Source organism: Pipra filicauda, unplaced genomic scaffold (genome assembly GCF_003945595.2).
Source record: "Pipra filicauda isolate LSUMZ 115617 unplaced genomic scaffold, ASM394559v2 scaffold75_size2874737_pilon, whole genome shotgun sequence".
Classification (NCBI taxonomy): domain Eukaryota; kingdom Metazoa; phylum Chordata; class Aves; order Passeriformes; family Pipridae; genus Pipra; species Pipra filicauda.
This window is the reverse complement of record NW_024104931.1, coordinates 2,132,727-2,153,599: the sequence shown is the minus strand read 5'-3', so window position 1 is coordinate 2,153,599 and position 20,873 is coordinate 2,132,727. Positions and strand designations below refer to the sequence as shown.

Sequence of the window (20,873 nt, the reverse complement as noted above, 5' to 3'; positions counted from 1 at the left end):
TTCTGTTGCAGCTTCAATAGAAAACTGAATTACAGAAAAAATTACATATATTTTGTAGTGACTACTGCTTTGGTGTAACAAACTAAACAGGATCGGGCCCAGTCTTTTTTTATCCTTTTATTTTTTTAATCCCCATGGGGGAATCTCAATAAAGCCATTGAATCCTGGCAACATACTAATGATTTAGTCAGGAGCATTCTTTCTGTTGAGCCAGGCTTTAATCAGCACTTACTTCTACTTCCTTGCTGGTAATAATGCACTCCACCCTCACCACCACAGACTATGTGATATATCATTCAAGGAAAAAGGAAGTAACTGGTCAATCTGCCCAAATCCACCCAGGAAAAAGCAAGCTTTATTCCCTAAATTCTCTGGTCCAGCTTACAGTATTCTCTCATGCTTCTTGCCACCATCTATCGTGTTTCAGTACTGTTTACCATGATAAGACACTGCCTACCCGGTTTTGCCTCACAGGAAATAATTTCTGTGGAGAGGCCAGGGACTAGTTGTGCACATTGCAACGAGGCCCCTCACTTAATTATGATGGCTGATAGCAGCTGTAGCCACACCTGTTATGCCTGTTATTGTATGTGCCATACATACAATAACATACACCTGGGCTTCAAAGTGAGCCCAGTCTGCCGGCACTAAAGACTGGGAGAAATCTATTCACTTGAGCATCTGGCAAGTTGTCGTCAATCACTTGTGGTTAAAATATGCATATGATTGTTTTTTGGTCTTTTTAATCAACTGTGAAGCAGAAGTGAAAGACAGACAGTGGTCTGACCTAGAGCTTCTGCTTCACTTGGTTCCTATAAGCAAATGAAGGATTGCAGGAAAGAGACAATGTGGGGATGTGTTTGGTCTAATCAAATGTCTAAGAGCTGCAGTGGCCTTTTCTATAATTGGGAAAGGGTGGAACTGCACCTCCTTGGACAATCTGCAAGGTAATAAGGGTCTAGTCTGCTGCTACTGCTGGGCTTCTTACAAGGCGGAAGTGCAGCCTGAGTCTCTAATTCTGCCTCTGGGTGTCCTGCGAGACAGGGAGAGCATCCGCTCCCACCTCGGTCTGGGATCCTTCCAAAGAAGGAACTGTATCCGCTTCCACTGTGGTCTGGGACTGTGGCAAAGGAGGAACTGTAGTATAGGACTCCAGTCCTGCTTTTTCGATAAACTCTGTGAAAGTGAGGGCATCTGCTTTCTTTCCTGTTCGGGACTTTCTCTCTAGGAAGAGACCCATGTTGTCTCTGTATGGGAGGGCAATGGATCTGCTGAAGAGAGGCTCCTCAATCCCCAGCAACTCTCGCACATGTCGTGAAATTTCCTGAAATACAAGATAAAATGCCACAAATTCTCATTTCACAGGGCAACAGATAAAACTATACATTCTGTTGTCAGAGCAGCAGGAAATAGAACTGAATTTCTGAATTTTGGAACAGTTTCACACTTGAAGTTGCAACACAAGAGGGATCTGAACCCATAAGCCCCATGTGACATTGTAAAAGCAGAGCAGATCCCTTTTTCTCCAGAATTACTGTGGGGGATGACGTCACATCTGGTCTCTTAGTGGCATAAATAGCTCCACTTTCCTCTTTGCACTTGAAGAACAAACAAGTTATAGGTGAATGAGCTGCAATCTCTCCTGCTTATTTCAAAATCATTGCTGCTTGTTAAGTTATAATGTCAACAGCAGAGTCTAAACACAAGAGTAAAAACTAATTAGCAGTAAGTCATATTGCTCATTAAGAAAATGGCTGTGTGAGCCAGCTAGACCTGGAACTGTCAGTGAACAGAGCCTTGCCATTATTTTTGAAGTCACTTCTGAGAATGTAACCATCTGATTCGACTGAAGCTTCAAAATACAATTCTCAAGGTTTTACTGATTTTTCATAGTATTTGCTCAAAATCTTCTCCCCACTTGGGCTTGACTCTGAAGAGTAGTACCCTACTTTGTGTGATAACAAAAGAACACCAGACTGGTATCTTCAGTGGTTTTGATATATAAAATACCAGTACAGTGGGATTAAAACCAGCAGTAATGTCACTTGTCCATGCTGCATAGCTTCCACCTAATTAGTTGTGTAGTTCTCTACCAAATTGCCATTTCCCCTAAACTGCAAACAGTTTCTGTCTCACTGAGCTGATGCTATCACTTTTATTTCTATAGTAACTGTATCAGTTTCAACTGCTCACAGCCTCTAGTTTATATTTCTTGTTGGGAAGTGATGGCCTTAACGTTTCACCTGCTCTAGTGCACACTTCCTGAAAGACTCACAGGGCCACGTCCTGCAGAGCTCTGCATGCTTGGATTTCATCACAGAAAAGTTCTTTAAAACACAAATAACTAACAGGATAAGGCATAACCTTCAAGAACATCTCGTTTCCACTGAAGTCTGTGAGATGTTCCCAGTTTACTTGCAAGCTCTGGAAAACATTACAGAGACAGTCTCATTTCCAAGCTTGCTGCACTATGCTGGCTATCACTTATCCTGAGGAATTTCAGTTCCTACAGGAGGAAGGTTACAGTTGGTACCTTTAACCCACGGCTAAGTATTTCTCAACAGTTGCATTACCATCATACACAATCCTTATATCCCAATATGAGGGTGAGGCCTACAAAGGCTATAAAGTTCTTGCCACCTTTGGTAAGCACAAATGACTATAAAGGCTCTATCTGCTTGTACCTGAAATATTCTTAAAGGGCTGCTGTCTGAAAAACTAAGTGTTGTAAATTGATGCTTTCCTCTCAAAGCAGCAGGCAAACTCATGGCTCTAGTCAGTCTTTTTGGTGGCATATATCGTTTCAAACAGTTAAGATTGTGCAGCCAGGCAGAACGGTAGTGAAATAGCATTTTGGTGCTCGAGAACAAATCAAACTGTGCTAACACTCTAGTCATTGGAGCATAAAGATTTTTCTCTCTTCCCGGTTATTTGAACTTCTACCTATGTCTTCTGAGGAAAGTAACATCAAATTATGATGCAAAGCAGACAGTTTGGCTCTGTAAATGCAGCCCCAAGTCCCTCTGAGGTTTCCATTAGGGAAGGGAAGAAGGGTTATGAAATTTAAGTCAACTTGTTGATTTTCTGAACTTTTAGGAAGCTCTAGAAGGCCATATTGTAACCCCCAAAGTCAGTTCTTAACCATCAGTGTCTGTTAAAAAAATATGCAGGTTTGAAAAGAAAATGGCCAAAACAAGGAAGTAAAAATGAGTGGCCTTTTTGCCGCTTGAGATCAGTGGCTCAACTGCTGCAGGTTAAATCTGACTAGAATTTCAGAAGTTCTACAAATGAGTAAGTGGAAAATTACTAAAAAAAAATTCCAAGTGGTATCTAAAAAAGGTGTGTGCATCTTGCTAAGCTATTTTATGAGCCCAGGGGAACAACATAGGCTTAAAGAAAGGCCAAGTACTCCTGGTGCACTTCTGGTGCCCCAGCTGCGGCCAGTTAAAGATCTGTACTTGAAAAGACTCTAAAAATGTGACTGTTTGGCTGAACAAGTTTGGTTGTCCAGTTCCAGGCTCACTCTTCGAATCCACGATCTGCGTGGGCAGGCAGGCCATGGCCCAGCCTGCTTCTCAGCGATAAGGGTCAGCGAGGGGGGTCAGGGGGCTGAGGGAGCCCCGGGACCCGCCAGGCGCACCTGCATGTGGCAGAAGTCCGTGACGCCCATGGCGGGCAGGTTGGAGCAGTTGGCGAGGACGAGGCGGCGGCCGGTGATGCCGTTGGCCCTGAAGCATTCCTGGGCAGGGGAGCGGAGGGAGAGGCGGGTCGCCCTCTGCCACTGCCGCCCCTCTTGCAGCTCACACACGCTCGCTCACACACACGCACACACACACACACACACACAGAGCTCAGGGCCATCGGTGCAGGGGGCGCTCAGGGAGGGGGCAGCCCCGCACCTCGTACTGGGGGAAGCCGAGGTGTGCCACCCACTCCGCCACCTCCTCGGCACTCCAGGTCAAGAAGGGGCAGGCGGACCGCGGCACTCCCGCGCCCTGGAGCTCGGGCTCAGGCTCCGGCCCCTCGGGCCCCGGGCGCGGCTCCATCAGCTTCTTCCCCAGGCCGCCCCGGCGTCTTTTCGGGATCCGTTACCATGGTAACCGCCACTTCCCGGAGGCGCACCCCGTTCTCCCCTCCGCCACCCCCTCCGCGCTGTCAGCCTGCAACGCCGCCCGCGCCCCACGGCTCTGCAGAACTAGATGCTGATTGGCTGCGTTGCCGAGGGGGGAGGCTGAGGGAAGAGCACCAAGGCGCCACCATCTCCCTCCTGCCGGGATCTCACGCCCCCCGCTCGGGTGTTTCCGCCGCCCCGCTCGGGTGTTTCCGCCGGGCCGGCCGCCGCGGTTCGGCCCCGCTCGGGTGATTCCGCCGTCCCGCCGAGCCGTGCCTATGTCGGCCGCGGTCTCCGCCGCCGCCGGCTCCCGCTTCGAGCCCCCAGGCGGCGGCACCGCGTCCCGGGGCCCCGCAGGTACGGGCTGGGTAGGGGAAGGGGCAGCCTGCCGGCGCGTATTTTAGCTTTGGCCTTACGGGGAGGGTGGAAAGCAAACTCCCTCGTTTCTCGCGGAGAAGCCGAATTTCCGCGCTGGCAGACCTCTCGGATGGCTCTGTGGTCTCCGGGCGTACCTGGACTGCCGAGCTCACCTGCTCCCCTGCCGGCACACCTGCGCTCGGGCGCCTGGGACTGCAGCTGGAGATCCTGGCGTTTCCCCCCTGCGGGGGGGAGAGCGAGGATTGATGGAGGTTTGTGCTTTCCCCGGCGAAACAGACCCCGTCCCGCCTGAGCCGGGCTGCCTCCGCCGTGCGGTCTCTGCCGCGGGCGCGGGGCCCCGGGCTAGAGGTGCCTCCCAGCTCCAGCCGGCTCTTGGGAAGGGCCAGCGGCTCCAAGGGGCATCATCGGCGACCTGCGACAGCTGGAACTTGTCCGTGCCCGGTTCGCTGCCTTAATGCAATCGGGCAGAAGGGCCGTGGAGCGTGTACCGCAGTCGTGTGGGGACAGAGCTTTCCCTCAGTTCAGGAGGCTCGGGGGAGATCAGGAGCCATCTTTATAGACAGTCCTTTTAGCAGGGGCCTGGGAATTTCCATCTTGTCAGTGCCCTGTGGGAACCACTACATGTTTGCTTTTTCGAGGGCTTTGTCAGCTCAGTTTTACGTGATGAAATTTGGCCTTGTTATGTCCTTCTAAAGCTGGGATTGGTGGTTCCTGAGTGAATCCTGCTTCTGAGAATGGGTCTGTACCAAAAACATGCATAGGTTTTTGATCTCCCCTTCCTAGGGTTGAGGCAATTAAAAATCTTTGTTCTGCAAGGTGCTAGATACAGCTTATAACACGAAAAACTGGTTGGCACAGCTTTGTTCCACAACTGTGACCTTGTCAACATTTGAGTGCTGGCTGCAGTTTTTCCTCCTGTCAGTGTATTATAAACATGAAACATTTATTTCACCTTCTCTTCTTATATTCTCTTTGTTGTTAGAAAATGAAGACTCAGCCCAAAAGACAGAGCCTGCAGATCAGCTAGTTGATTCTTTGGAGTCCAGTACTTCGCAGAGCGGGTAGGAAAATTCTTGTGTGTTGTGGCCCACATGCATGACAGTCTGTTTCACCCCTGTGACCTCTTCTGTGTGGCAGTTTGTTCTGTGCAGGTGAAAGGAAGGGACTGGAGATTGAATTGTCTGCTTTGGGACAGTAAATACCAGAATGAGTATGGGAGGGCCTGTTCTTACAGGCTTTAAGGTTGTTTTAAAGCTTATGAGGTGTAGTTCATGGCTCAGCTATTCAAATCACAGAGTCATTCAGTGTGAAAGGAACCCTGCAAGGTTTTGTAGTCCGTTGTAAGAGCTAATAAACTTTCAGTGGAAAATTTTCAGTGTTCCATCTGAAGGATATTTTAGTAATTGAGCATTCCCACTGTCTGTAATTCTGATGGAGGCTGTGCAAGAAGACACCTTTTACCGTTTTCTTGACAATATTTTGGCTTTTTTCTTCATCCTTTGTTTTCTCTGTCATGCTGTTAAAGCTGCCTATCAACCCTGTTGTCAGATGTTTGGCTTGTTGGTATCTGTTGGGCATATGGTGTTTGTGGCCAAGTAATTTCATTGGTTTCAAGCACACATGCAGTGGAGTTTCATTTGCCATTATACATTCGATGCACAGGATATGGTTTCAAAAATGTGTGAATTAATTACAGTGGGTAAACCACAGCTTCACTGAGAAAGACGGAAAAAAATCCAGGAAAGAGAAACTACAACAAACTACCCTACTTACTAAGGGAGCAGTTTGATGCCATCTTGGCTTGATGCTGATGACCTGTGTATCAGCCTTCTTGACTCTAAATGAGTTCTTCCATCTCCCTATAATATCCTCTGTTTTTCTTTTAAGAGATCAATACAGACCATGAGCAAAGTGGCCAGAGTAGATGATGGATACCTGTGGAAGTTACCTAACGAAATTGTCTTAAGTTAGATTTCCTTTGAAAGGGATGGAGATGATCCAGAAGGGTTGTGTGAGGAGGAATCAGCTGAACTCTATCTTTGTAAGTCTGCCTGTAAAGCCTGTGTAGCCCTTCCTAATCTTTCAATGAGACTCTTAGGTATCCGTGTTGTCCAGAGGAAAAAGTTCCAAAGCTGTTAGCTCCTATGTTGAGGGAGATGTGTGCATCTATGGTAGCAAGTGACCAAATAGCCCTTCTAGGTGAGTTCACGCAACTACTAAACTAAGGGGCAAATAGGCTGGAAAATGATGGCGTAGAAGTCTTAAGAATTCTTCTTTTAAAAAATTATTCTCTCCAAGTGTTCCTTCTTTTCTTATCTTGTTCATCTGCTGCCATTTTCTGATCCTGAAATTCAGCTCGTTTGAATTGTACTTACTGACCTTCTGGTCTATCCTGCCAGTTCTAGGAGAGGAAATCACACTGTTGAGAGAATTTAAGTAAAAAATGGCTATGTTTCTGTACTGCCATGGGAGTAAAGATTTGGAAACAAGAGCCACATTTGCCCTGTTCAAGTATTCTCTGTGGATTCAGGAAGGAATATATCTGAACTGTGTTTTTGTTTTGGTTTGTTTTTTTTTTAACTATTCCACACTATAATGATAGTTTGCTTTCTTGCTAATGACAATATTTCTCGTTTCTGAAAGGAGACATTTGAGGAAATCCATATATTTTCCATTACTGCTATGTTCTCAAGTTTCTGATCCTTTAGACTAAAGCAGTTGACATTGGTTTTATAGTGCTGTGAGAAGGCTTTGCTTTTCAAAAGGGCAGCTGTTTCTATTTGTATTTAATACTAGGTTGCTTCTCACGTAAGTTTCACGTATATGAGAGCGTTACAGAGGACAGACACTCTGCTGGCATCCATCTGTGTTCATTTGGGATGATAAGTCTTTCCCATTGAAAAAATGCAGCATTTTTTCAATATAATTTAGAACAAAGTCCTCAACCAAGAATAAATGCAAAAGATGTTTCCTTTCTTGCCCATTCTTTTCCTGCTACATACCTTTCTGTTTTAACATGTCCTGTTGTTACAGTGCAGTACTTGGACCTCTTTGCTATTACTGTGCTGCCATTGTATGTCTTACAGCTTGCTTATCTGTGGGAAGTGTATTTGAATATGGCAGAGACACCTGGGTGCTCCCTGTATCTGTTGGGCTTGCTTTTGGAAAGGCATAATGGGCTACTTAAATAGATGGCATTCTCAGGATGGCTGTCAAAACTGTTTTGAGTTCTTTCATTGATCAGATGACCTCTGATGGAGTATGCAGATGTCATGCAGTAGCTGACACAAAAGAAGTTGTCCCTTCTTGGGCAGAAAAGTTGGCGCTGATGTCTGCCCTTAGTACAGTGTTGGTGAGCTAGCATTCTGTGGGGTGAGTGCAGTGAATTTCTGCGGTTTAAAGGACAGTAAATAAGGAGTATTCCACTGAAGTTGCTCTCTCTGGCTCACATGGAGATAGTCACGCAGAGATGGCAGGACTGGGGTGTTAAGGGTTCTTTGTGCAGTTGGCAGGTGGTGACCACAGAGGCTTGTTCTCTTCAGTTCATTTGAATTAGAGGTCCAGAGCGGAGTGATTCCTCTGCTGACAGTGCCCTGGGTGCAAGTGGTGAATTGTAGTGCTCTCTTTCTCTGAAAGGTCACAGATTGGGTCACACCTGAGTGCAGGCACGACAGAGGATTCGAAGGAAGAAGTTGACACTTTGGAGGACCAGGAAGTGGCTGAACTAGAAGAGAAGCTGCCTGACAAAATCCATTCCCTCAAAAAGGTAGGTGGATGTTTCTTATGTCTGAAAGCAAGGACAGAGGTGCAGTGAGAGTTTTCCCACCGTACTTTGGTGCTTAAGGCTATGGGACTGAGGCTCTAAGGGTTATGTTAAGATAAAAGTAGTATTGACATAGATTCAGTTACATTTTTTTTCTATACGTTAGTGGGACGTAAATGTTATAAGCCTGATTTGCAAAATCCATCTCGTGTGTTTGGCTGCTCCTTGCTTCCTTACAGTTTTTTACTCTATAAGGCTGCTAGGTAATTCTCACCTTCTGCCTCTTGTCTGGTGCTTCTGGGAATTCCCTTCTTGCAGATTTATGGAAGAGGAAACTGAAAGTCTTTTGTTTTTTCTTAGGAGCAGCCAGTTTGTTTGCATTACAGATAGAGTCAGGAGAACTTGTGCAAATGACACCCAGCTCAGGACCTGTGAGTTTGCATATATGAGGAGAGAGGCCTAGTAAACTAGATGGACTTTTAACTCAGATGCAGCAATGACAGTTTCATTGTGGCTGTAGTCTAGATGCACACAGAGCTGAAAGGCTCTCCCTAGAGAGATTGTGTCTTAAGAATTCTTTCCAAGAGTAGTCAGCAAAATCTATAAGGCTGTTGCTTTGTTGAGGGGTGACAGTTAACTCTGAAGCAGATGCAAAGATGTGCCTGCCCAAGGATTCCCAGGGAGGTCAAGGGGTGTGTAATTTGCGAGACTAATGCAATATTTGACTTCAAAGTTCATGACTTTGGTGCTGTGGGGGAAACAATGCCTAGAGATGTCTTGGAGCCAGCCAGTTCTTTTACACTAACAGAAGCTTCTGCATGTCTGACTTGGTTTCATAAAGATGCCTGAATTACTAATGAGTTGTTTCAAATCCAGCCAGAGACTTTTTAACTAGGATGATCTTTGTGACAATGTTTCTTACGTGTTTTGTACAGGAAGCTGGTGTTTGGGTAACCAACTACCATGTACCTCAGGGAGTAGGGGATATAGTCATGATTCAGTCAGATCACACTGGTGCTGTGGATATCCTCTCGGCTGAGCTGGAGACTGCAGACCTCCTTGGGGAGCAGAGGAAAGGTGAGTCCTGAAGGCAAAACATTTGTTTGGGTAATTTTTTAAGCGGCTACCCTGGCTAGAGAAGAGCAGAGACTGTCCTGGAAACACTTCTAATTCCTGCTGGAAATTTGGGCTCCTGACTAGCAAGTGGAAAAACTTCACATCCAGGGCTTCTGGGAGCAGACCCCAGAATGCAAAGGCCTTATCAGAAATAGCTTCACTGTTTTCAGATAACAGTTTGTCAGTAGTGAAAAGACAGGTGAGCCTGTGATCTTTTCCCTTGTTTCAGCTCAGCCTCCCCCTCTTGCTGCACCCACCATGTGGACCACTGAGAAGATGAAGGAATTCAAAGCCAAGATGGGAAAGGAGAAGAATGGCCGGATGGTGGTGAAGCGAGGCGAAGTGGTGACAGTCCGTGTGCCAACCCACCCTGATGGGAAATGCATTTGCTGGGAGTTTGCTACAGATGATTATGACATTGGGTTTGGAGTCTATTTTGACTGGACCACGGTTACTAACACAGCCATTACTGTTCAGGTCAGTGAATCCAGCGATGAAGAGGACGAAGAGGAGGATGAGGAAATTGAAGGTTAGTGCAGATCTTATAAAGGGTAATTTGTGGTGCTTATTGCTATGCTGCTGAGAGTGTCTGTCAGATGCTATAATTTCCATCTACTTTGTTTATTCAACCCATTTGCTATCTCTGCAGCCTTTTGGGTTCTTGGTTAGACTGTGATAAGAAAGCATTTAGCCCTTCCTGCTTCAGCATATATCAGTGGGTGTTCTTTCCAAAAGCATTCTTAAAATTGAGCACATTGAAAAATAAAATCAAAATTCACTCAGTCAGCTTCTTGCTGATAAAAAGATTAAAGTCTCAAATTTTACCCTGACTGTTTTTCTTAGACTCTCAGACTGAGAAATTTTTGGTGGAGTGGAGGCAAAAAGATTTTATTTCTGGGTTGGTTTCTTTTGGTTGGTTGGTTGTTGGTTTTTTGCTGTTTTCTTTTTTTTCCCCGGTACATCAGTAGCTCCTTCTGACTGCTTTTGAAAGCATTGCTCCCCATGTCTTTGTACTTGTGAAACACACAGCAATGTTGCCTGTTTTGCGGCTTCAGTGTGTGTGTGACCAGTGTAGCTGTGGGGTTGGTGTCTGAATTTTGCAGGCCATCCAAAGAGGGGTAGGTTCCTGTATGAGGAATCCTCTTGGAGAAGTGAATTGAGGACATAAACCCAATGAGGTTGTAGATAAGAGCTTACCCTTTCTTCTGCTTCAGGGCTGTATCACTGGATTGCTGTTATGTGTATAAAAGCAGTGAGGTGTCTAAAACGTAAGTTCAGGGAGAGGAGACCAGGCTGGCAGGCAAGTGAATACTCTCCCATCAGTATTCCCAAAAGAACTGCTTCTTAGTATGTCCTTTGTTATGATAAGGAAGACTGGACTTTGTGGGAATTATTTGCAGAAAGGTCAGAGGAGACGCTGTAGGTAATGCTGTCATAGTTAGCCTTCCATATGGCTGCATGTCTGTGCTGCATTCCAGCCTTGTTGGTCTTTTTCTGGACAGCCTTGTGGCTTAACAGGTTCTGGCCTACTTAATTGTCTCCTCTCTCCAATCAGGACTCTCCCCTGCTGGTGATGTGGAAAGGGGCTCCAAAAGCTATCTGCGGAACCGCTATGGAGAGATCATGCCTGTGTATCGGAGGAACAGCCATCGGGAGGTGCAGGCAGGCAGCCATGAGTACCCAGGCGAGGGCATCTACCTGCTGAAATTTGATAACTCGTACTCTCTCCTCCGCAATAAGACTCTGTTCTTTCATGTCTATTACATGAGCTGAAGAAAAGGGAAGGGGCGGGGATGGCAGGCAGGTAATGGTGAGTGTAGCAGGCTGCCACCCAGCCCTGGTACCGCCTGATGGGCACTGCTATGCGTCAGAACCAAGGCACAATTCTTATGGCTCTTCTTCAGACATGAACTGGTTTCTCCCCACACCCTTCTTCCCCACTGTCCCAGGGGAGAAAGGTAGTTGTGACTGCCTGGTTGTTCCCAGGCATCTGCTCTTTCTCTAAGTCTTTGGGAGGTCTGCTCTATGCAGGCATCGGGCTGGGCCCTTACATCACAGCTGGTAATTGCCCAGGAGCCAGGTTCAGATGGCCATGGTTCTGATCTTTTGTGCTGGTACAAAATGAAGTGAAAATAATCTGTTACCATTTTGTGAATAACTTTTCCAACTCTCCTGCTGCATCTGCATCACTAGAGGGCAGCTGTCAGTTGCAATGAGCCAAAAGCACAGCTGGCTTGTCACCCAGCCAGGGTAACCTACCACCACTACAGTCACCAGCAGTCAGTGCTTCCTTCACTCACGCAAGTGGGGGTGCAGCTGGCCAGCAGCTCCAGTGGCTTGGCAGTGCTACAAAAGGTGGGCCCCAAATGGCAGTCACAACTTTTGTTTGAACAGGGTGCACACCTAGTAGTCCGTAAGAGGATTTTACTACAGATTAAGAATTGGATGTTATATTTGCTAATTGTAGGGATATGTAGGTGATTAAAACTTCAGTGACTTCCAAAAGTTTTTTCTCTAATCCAAATGTGAAGCAGAATAAATACAAAGTGGTTGGAATACAACCAATAAATATACAGGAAATGTTTCTTAGTAGCAGCATGTTGGTTCACTGGTATTACAACCATATGTAGCAAGGTTCCCCAGAGAAATGTAGCTTGTCAGCTGCTATTGCTGTTGCAAAGGTATTGTTAGGAAGTTCCTTGGCATGTTTTGGTGACTCGTGATGGTACTAGTGATGACTTTCTGCTCAAATAGTGGCAGAATTGAACAAGGAAGAAGTTAAATCCATCAGTGATGAATTTTAAAATATGTTTATCAGTAACTGTTTTTTATTTTAATACTTTTAACATGAAATCATTCTCTTTTCTAAGAATACTGCTGTATTTACATTTTGATACCTCTTTGAAGAGACACAAAATGGCTGTTTGTGTGGTGATCCTAGTAGAGTTCTGAGTTTTATTTTTAAATTGTCCAGGTAAAGCACCTTTACTTGGTCCATTCCTTCTATTGAGAGGGAATGATGGACAAAATTATTTTGGGGTAATTAATGCCAAAGATTTTGCTCTCGTAGGAGGGCTGCATATTTCCTATGAAGGGTATATTGTAATGCTGTGCAATTTGCTTCATATTCAAGCTTGGTCTTTTAACTGTCTCTGCTTACTTATTCACTGCCCCAGAGCACTTATTAGGTCAAAATGGTAAGAGAAACAATCAGACTACAGTAGAGCAGCCCAAGCTGAGAGGAGAAGGAGTAGTAATGCAAAGAGCCACTGTGGTCCAAGCAGTGCTTTCTCAGTGAGCAGGCATGGAGCAGAGTTGGTCAGGGTAAGGAGAAGAGTTGTTGCTGCTTTGGGCTCCGAGATGAGCAGAAAACAGCCACCTGTCTCAAAAGAGAGAGTGTGTGCTCCTGGGTGGGGGGGAACTGCAAAGCTGCCTTACTTAAGCATGGCAAGCACAGGACAATCTTGCAAGGAGACAGAACAGTAGGGCTTGGTATCTGTCAGAGCAAAATGCTCTTTCATTCAGCAGCTTGGAGAGGGCTGTTCCTTCCTTTAGCCTCTCTTGGATGAAATGAAGGACCATCCTGTGGCCTTTGTACAGCACTTGAATCATGCCTGAGCAACTTAGGTAAGGTTGTTTTTTTTGGGTTTTTTTTCATCTTTTGTCTATCAAGTTCGAAGATGTTACAGATGGAGTGATGCTCTTCACTTGTAACAGAAAAGTAGCAGTATGTTTGTTGATATAAACCAGTGATTTAACACCATTTGATCGTTTGTGTTTTGTGTGTATAGACTGGGGAATGAGAGGCTGGAGAGCAGCACTGCAGAAAGGGACCTGTGCGTCCTGGTTGATAACAAGTTGAATATGAGTCAGCAGTGCCCTGGCAGCCAGGAGGGCCAACCGTGTCCTGGGGGGCATCAGGCAAAGCATCGCCAGCCGGTCGAGGGAGGGGATTGTCCTGCTCTGCTCTGCACTGGGGCAGCCTCACCTTGAGTATTGTGTGCACTTTTGGGCACCGCAATATAAGAAAGACATTAAGCTCTTAAAGAGCATCCAGAGGAGGGCGGTGGAGATGGTGAAGGGTCTTGAGGGGAAGCCGTATGAGGAGCAGTTGTTCAGCCTGGAGCAGACCTCATTGTGGTCTTCAGTCTCCTCACGAGGGGAAGCAGGGGTGCAGGTACCCATCTCTTCACTCTCATGACCAGTTACAGGACTAGAGGAAATGGCATGAAGCTGAGTTAGGGGAGGTTTAGGTTGGATATCGGGAAAAGGTTTTTCACCTGAAGGGTTGTTGAGTACTGGAACAGGTTCCCCAGGGAAGTCACAGCACCAAGCCTGTCTGAGTTCAAGAAGTGTTTGGACAATGCTCTCAGGCACATGGTGTGATTCTTGGTGTGTCCTGCATAGGCCCAGGAATTGCACTTGATGATCCTGATGGGTCCCTTCCAACTCACCATATTCTATGATTCTATGAACCTTTTATACTGAGTCACTGGAAAATACCATAAAAACTGTTTATGATCACATAGAGAACACTATGGGCCAATGCCAGGAGAAACACTGCACATAAAATACAGCAGTTGATCATGTCCCAGAGCAACAAGATCAGCCACATACATGTGTGCTCAATATTGCCAGAGTACTTACGGTCTGTTCTGTAGGCTCTGGGAAGACTTGGTGGTGTTGAAACTCAGTGGTGAAACTGTGTAGGACTGTTAGAGGAAATAAAAAATGATAGTTACATTTTCTTAGAGAATTCACTGGGTTGTTCCTTACAATATTTTATACTTTTTTATTTGGAAAAAATACTGACATTCATCATTCAATACCTATCATGGAACTCTTTTTGTAAAGTGACTTACTTACAACCGTAAGTCAATCTGTGAACCCCAAATTCTCACAAGTTTATGGAATTTTACTTAGTTCCACCACTTAAAACGACTGCCTCAGGTAGAATCTTCCAGTAGAGGAGCAGATTAATAATTTTCTTCAAATAGATGATATAGGAAGTAAAAAATATCAACAGCATGAGAAAAGCAAGTTTATTTAGTAAGGCCTTTAAAAACAGAAGCCAGTCTCTGAAAATACGGTCACAGTGCTGGAATTAACTGTGCCAAGTTGTCAGGAGATGGGACTATACTTCTTTTCCAGCTTCAGTGAGTCTTAGGAGAAAGAGGGAAAAGGGCTTGGACTCTCAAATCTTACAAATTATGGTCTCTCTTCATCAGATACACACTGTAACATTAGCTGATGAAGCAGAAAAAGCTGAGGAAGTACCATAATTCACATTCAGACAGAAATTTCAGAAATTCTGAAAAAGCCCAGGTTCTATAGGCCTTTAGATGACCTAAATTTAAATAACTTGTTTTAAGAAGTGAGATTTTTTTTCATGAGTTGTTTTATAAAAGGAATAAAGACTTTATTAAAAGTTTATTGAAATGGTAATTGCTAATAAAATCTGAATTACCAAAACCTCTAGAAGCACTATAAATACAGGAACACTTTCATTGTATTTTTGCACAACTATTCGTACCAATATAGTTAGCTAAGAAATGCAGAGGTGTCAGCCAAGTGATATGAACATAGGGTCCATCCACATGGGATCCACCTGCACTGGGATCCATCCACACGGAAGGATGGGGCAAGACTGTTTTCAAGAGCATGTAGTGACAGGACAAGGAGGAGTGGGTTCAAAATGAAAGAGATTAAGCTTAGATTAGATATTGGGAAAAAATTTTTTACTGTGAGCAGGTTGCTCAGGGAAGCTGTGGATGCCCCATCCCTAAAGGTGTTCATGGCCAGGTTGGATCGGGCTCTGCGCAATCTGGTTTAGTTGAAAGTGTCTCTGCCCATGGCAGGGCGGTTGGAACTAGATGATCTTCAAGGTTCCCTCCCAACCCAAACTTCTTTGATTCTATAAGTAAATGTGACAATACTTCAACAAGATTTGATGGCAAGGTATACTTAATTGTATACTGCATAGAGGACAGGGTCAGACAAAACTGTCAAGGAGACCTTCTGCTGAGTCATGAGGTTCAGAAAGGACCCCCTTGCTTTTTAAACTCCTTTCTTGAGGTTGTGGCTGGATCCAGACTTAGTCCCTGACTTGGCCAGCCATCTACATCTAAAGGATTTTATTTGCACAGTCAATCCTGTATCTCAGCTAAGATTTAAAAGTTTAGAATGCCATTAAGCACTATTACAGCAAGGAATCTCTCATTGTCGAGTAGTTAACCCTAAGAGGCATCCGTACTCAGGTGGAGATCCTGGCGCACAGCCTACTGCCTTGTAGGAGAGTGTTACAGGCCCTGGGCTGTTCACTATAGAGTAAGATGTTTGACTTATAGTCATATTTGTATACAAGCTGTGTTTTGGGTTGGCTCATGCTCAACTGGCCCTTAGCTGTTGAGCAAGACTCACAGCCCTGAACTTTTGTTCTTATCTGTCTTCTCAGAATCCACCTTAAGCCAGATACAGCCATCACGACCACCACTGGTGGCTATTGCTCAAGCAGACAAAGTGGGAGGGGAGAGCACACTGTTACACTAGGCACTAAACAGAAGAAGATGAAAAGACCCTTAAATCTGACCACACTGTCAGCACTGCCCTACTCAATGAGTGTCTTTGGTCCTTTGCTGTGAGATCTGCAGAACCCTGTGTGCACTTGCTGGTTAATGTATGATGCACTATCTGGCAGCTACTTCACTTTCTAATTAGGATTTATTTATGATGAAGGGAACTGTGACCTATGTGTACATTAGATATTCCATAATTACTGATCCTCAGCTGCACGGTTTGTTGCAGGCTAATGGGTTATCTCCACTGAAAACTTTTCTCTTTGTGTTGTGGCCTCCGTGTTGCCAATTCACAGCTACTTCCCCCTCCTGTCTTTCTGTTGCTCATATTAAGGTTGGAAATATATTTTGTCTTGTTGTAAAAAATTAATAAGGCCTCCTTACAACCAGTTTTGTTCGCTCACTGACACATAAGTAGTATGTGCCAGTTTTCAAGCCATTAGTTAATGTTTTTTGTTAAGTTGCACTGTAGATGGCAAACCTATTGCTCAATTGTTGCTTTCTAAAGTGTAGACCAACCTTTAGTAAGGCTTTGGTCACTTTTTTGGAACTGTGCCCGTCTACCTGGTCTCATTGACTTAAGCCCAAAAGCAGCATTGAATTGGAATGTTGTTTCAACAACTATGTGCCCGGTCTGCAATGCAATGTGTCCACAGTCACACTGGCCTGCTGCAGTAGAACTGAAAGCATTCAGTATGTGTTGTTTCACTACTTAAGTTTACCAGACGTACCTGGTATCTCTTACGAACACAAGATAGTTTTAGGAATATTTCATCTGCAGGAAACGGAAGCTGCACAGTTGTCCAGGATAATTCCTCTTTTTGTTTATTTTCTTTAATCTCCACATTACAGAAGTATATTGTTTCTCAGGTATTCAGATAGCATTCATTATCCAAGTGACAACTCCTCTTTGGAAGGTACGCAGTCTTTATTAATTCTCTGATAAATCCAATAGCTTGGCTGTGTAGATAGTGATTAACAGCAGCCATTCCCATTCAAAATCAACCCCAAAGATGTTTCAAAGTAATCTTATTTCGCATGTGTCATTTTTTCAGTTTGGTGTATTTCCCAGATTTGTATTCATTCTTGCTAGCTGGCTTAGGCAGTTATGGAAACCCTTCTTATTTTAAATAGAGACTTTTGGAACTAGACCTTGGGTCTAGAAAGAAAAATAAATTAAAAATGCAGTTGCACTTCAGAGAGGGAAATTAATCCTCAGGAAACAAAAATTTCTTTGTTTTTGTGGAAGGAAGATTTCAGATAGGTTTTTAAAATGTGTTTCTTCTCCCTGTAATTGTGTGTAGAAATTCAGAAAGCTAAATCGAGGAAGAAGCTTCTTTTGCATTTTGGGCTTGCTTTTGTGAAAGCATAAAATTGTTTTCCATTTTGTTTTGAATATAATTTAGATCTAAATAAAATTTACATGTCTAGCCAGAGATATAAGACAGTCCTGTAGTAAAGGACTTGTATAAAAATTAGCTTGCATAATTGTTTAGTTATAATAATGGTAACACTGTCTTGGGGTTTTTTATGTCAGAAAAGATAATAAGCTCTCTATTGTTTTCTCTGTTTTTTCGCTTTAGGTGTAATGTAGCAGCAGGAGTTTAAAATATATGTGCTTTACTGAGGATAGAGACTTAAATTGCTTAAATCAGGGACCACTAGTACTGATTACATTTACTCAGACTCTTTGGAAGCCTATAATACATGTTCTCCTGACATAGGCTTGTAGCAAATTAATGCTTGGGACCCATTTAATACCTGAACGGGTAAGATGAAAATGCGTAAGAGAAAGAGCTTAGTTGCCTGACTTCAGGTGCTCAGAAAGTCGAATTACTATGCACTGAGTCTAGAAGGCAGCCACATTCCTTTCTTTGTGGCTCTGCCCTGTGTGCTTGTCTCCTTGTAACCATGTATGGATGTAACCTCCACCTATGGCCCGCAGTGGGTCAGTTATCACCGTGCTGGTCCTGGTGAGTAGGGTTTGAGATGAACCTTGTAACATGTCTAGTTGCTGAAAGACTTGTTCTTGTGGGGAATTAGGGTAGAAAAGTAATCCCTAAATGAGTTCACTTTTATCCCCACTGCTTATACCCTTCCTTCTTATCTCACTACCCCTACTAAAGCCACTCTACAGAGGATTTATCACAAGGTGCCTTAGGAACAAGGAGCATGTCTGAAATCAGATTCATAGGTGTCATTAATCCAAGGGACTTCTCATTTCTCTGCCCATTTGAGTAGCAGAGGGACACTTCCTAAGATCAGGCAAGGAGAACCCCTGTGGGCTGATCCTGGAGATCTAAGCTGTTCATAGACTGCCTTGTTGCTTGTAAGATGAGTATACAATGGTATTTGTGTTTCCTGGCGCCATATGTTCTTTGCCTTTTAAAATCATATGCTACTGTCAGATATCTAGGAACACAAGAGGACTACTCCTTTTGATATGCTGATGCTAAATCCAAGGACCAGAGGAACACTAGACAGATATAGAAGAATGTTCCTTGTGGCCATTCATCATTTTCTCTAAAAGAAAATTATGTCAGAATCCAGTGTTGTGAGTGGTGTGTGCTTATACATATTGAGGCTGGATAAAAGACCAAAGCAACAAAGTTGGTTTTTTTTGGTTTGTTGTTTGTTTTTTTTTCCTTCTACAAGTGTGAAAGAAAAGACTGTTTCTCTCTTTTTCATATCTGGGGAAATATTTGATATGACAATGTCATGTAGATGATGTAGACAAATGAGAACTTCCTATCTGGCAGAATGAAAAACTGGGAGCTGATTGTGTTAAAAACATTGGCTAATTAGACTATGAAAGAAGCCAAGAGTTTAGCAGGAGTCAAAGTGCTACGTCATTTATTTAAATAAATTGATTTGCAGTAAATACCAACTAAATAAAGTTTCAGAAGGTACATAAAACTGCAGAGTTCAAATGTATATTGCAAGGAAGAGAATTTTCTGTGGGAGTATTTCACATTTGCCTGGAAAGTGTCTCTGGCTACTTCTTCTGAACCAATGGTGCTGTTGCAGCTGAAGATATAACATCAGTCCAGGTGGATGGTGGATCTAACTCCCCTTGGCTTTTCTACATTCTATTCTGGATTTTACATGTTGATTTCTCAGAAGCATCATACAAGAAATATACCCTTTATTGGGCAGGGAGAGAGGAAGAATTCTGTAATCCATCAGTGAGGGTTATCTGTTTTAAGCCCATCTGGACTGGTGAGTCAAGTCCCTTGGGCAAGACGTAGAATGTCAGCCACAAAGGCAAAAGACCAGAGCTAAGGAGGCGTTGCCAAGTACTGACCTTGAAGTTTAGGAGCTACGTTTGGAAATTATAAATAGCTGGAGATGGTCTCCTTGCAACCTCCAGGATGCCTTGGTGACTGCCCTCCTCAGAGGGAAGCAGGCTGCCCTCCAGTCACAGCTCCAAGGCTCTAGCATAGTCCTTCACTGGGGAGCATCTTGTAGCTGGTCATACCTTTTTCAGACCTCCGTTCTTGTGAACTGTGATGACTGTCTGTCAGTCCTTATCTGTGTGATGCGAATATTTTTGATGTCCTGTGATTTCAAAATTGAGTGCTAACCAGTTGGTTTTCATGGGCTCCCAAGGTGTGAGTTTTAAATAGAGAAGAGGATATTTTAACACAGTGTGGCACTGGACCTCTTGCCAAAGGGCATATATGAAGACTATATTTATAGTGTGCTTTCCTTCTACACTTGGTTTGTATTGTTTATATTTGATGTGTTGTGGTTGATTTGTAATAATATATTGAAACTTATTCCCTTTAAATAAACTTTTCACTATGCAACCAAGAACTTTGTTTTCTGTTTAAAGCAAGTGAATATCTTGATTTGAGGAACTGAACTACAGACTTTCCAATAAAACAAGAATACAATTAAACTTGGTTTTATGAGCAAAGAAGAGGCAAATACTCAAAATGTACTTTGCAGTGTACTGGACATTTTGGTTGCAAATGGATAGGAAAATGGTCTGTTGTCAGCTGGTGATGATGGCTCCAGCCAGGAATTTTTTCATCCTGTTAAAATGACTTGCTGGGATATTTTTCATGTAAATCTTCAAATTCTCTGCAATGCTTGCAATTGTACTGAATGCTTGAAGAATTGTAGAGGAAAAGCAAGTAGCCAAGCTCATATAATGGGCACAGGTAGAGTTTGAATATTTTACCCTCTAGTGCTTCATACTGGTACTTGTCATCTCCATTTGCAGAGATCCCCTATAGGTAGCTCTTCTGTTATTTCAGCTTTCAATCTGAAGAGCTAAAAACATCTCTTCAGTTACCAGATCCACATTGAGTTGTCGAGACGAAAGTGTTTGCCCTTCATAGCTCCTCATAGCTGCTTTGCTCATCAACTTTATCATACTACAAAGATTATGTTTACATATACTGAAGGAAGCATTTGCTGGTCAAAATGAGGAATGATTCCTGCAGCCAGAGTAATCCTTTCTCACCTATCTCATTATGAAGGTTGGCAGGACAAGCGCTGCAGGGGTTCAGTTGTCTCAGTTCTAGTCTAGTGTTTCCTTGGAGCACTTTTATAAAATAATTGATGGGCAGGAGCAATCATAAAGTGAGTTGATCAAAGGGATAGATGATTCTGCGAAGTTAAAGATGTTTCATTGTGTTTTAAGAACACCAAAGAGAAACACCGCTACAGCTACCTGATCACCATGCACTCACTATGCATCCGTATCCTTGTGCTTGTCTCAGGCATGTGGACAACAGGAAAAGTAAGGAAAACAATGGGGATGCAGGAAAGTGATACATTAGTTCTTTTTGGTCCACACTCCGTAATTTTTGTGGTTGGGCTGCAGCAGAAACGCTCTGATAATGAGCTGCTCAGCAAAGGCGTTGCAGCAGGCTTTGTTGGCCTTGCCAGGGAAGCAACTCTTCCCTGATTCAGCTGCACT

General features: G+C 43.9%; 2 protein-coding genes across 3 annotated transcripts; one reads left to right on the top strand and one right to left on the bottom strand.

The window, feature by feature from the left end:
• Positions 1–338: 338 nt before the first annotated feature.
• Positions 339–4,279, bottom strand: SAMD15 (sterile alpha motif domain containing 15). The gene is made up of 3 exons (XM_027720112.2): positions 3,900–4,279; positions 3,641–3,739; positions 339–1,324 (listed from the first exon to the last, which is right to left on the bottom strand). The coding sequence occupies exons 1-3, from the start codon at positions 4,044–4,046 to the stop codon at positions 1,013–1,015; spliced, it is 558 nt and encodes a 185-aa protein (XP_027575913.1). The 5' UTR covers positions 4,047–4,279; the 3' UTR covers positions 339–1,012.
• TMED8 (transmembrane p24 trafficking protein family member 8) lies at positions 4,116–13,131 on the top strand. Of its 2 annotated transcripts, XM_039389700.1 has the most exons (7): positions 4,116–4,468; positions 5,472–5,550; positions 8,126–8,255; positions 9,188–9,329; positions 9,598–9,719; positions 9,846–9,897; positions 10,924–13,131. In XM_039389700.1, the coding sequence occupies exons 1-7, from the start codon at positions 4,390–4,392 to the stop codon at positions 11,139–11,141; spliced, it is 822 nt and encodes a 273-aa protein (XP_039245634.1). In that variant the 5' UTR covers positions 4,116–4,389; the 3' UTR covers positions 11,142–13,131. The 2 variants fall into 2 exon arrangements, with proteins under 2 accessions (XP_039245634.1, XP_027575912.1); XM_027720111.2 differs by having other exon boundaries at positions 4,120–4,468; positions 9,598–9,897.
• The last annotated feature ends 7,742 nt before the right edge of the window (positions 13,132–20,873 follow it).

Bases quoted from the DNA above. Each gene is read 5' to 3' on its own strand.
- SAMD15 (XM_027720112.2), bottom strand. From the start codon at position 4,046: ATGGAGCCGCGCCCGGGGCCCGAGGGGCCGGAGCCTGAGCCCGAGCTC. The intron at 3,740-3,899 runs GTGCGGGGCTGC...TCCCCTGCCCAG, and splicing joins TCGGCTTCCCCCAGTACGAG to GAATGCTTCAGGGCCAACGG. The intron at 1,325-3,640 runs GTGCGCCTGGCG...CTTGTATTTCAG, and splicing joins CGGACTTCTGCCACATGCAG to GAAATTTCACGACATGTGCG.
- TMED8 (XM_027720111.2), top strand. From the start codon at position 4,390: ATGTCGGCCGCGGTCTCCGCCGCCGCCGGCTCCCGCTTCGAGCCCCCA. The intron at 4,469-5,471 runs GTACGGGCTGGG...CTTTGTTGTTAG, and splicing joins CGCGTCCCGGGGCCCCGCAG to AAAATGAAGACTCAGCCCAA. The intron at 9,898-10,923 runs GTTAGTGCAGAT...CTCTCCAATCAG, and splicing joins GGAGGATGAGGAAATTGAAG to GACTCTCCCCTGCTGGTGAT.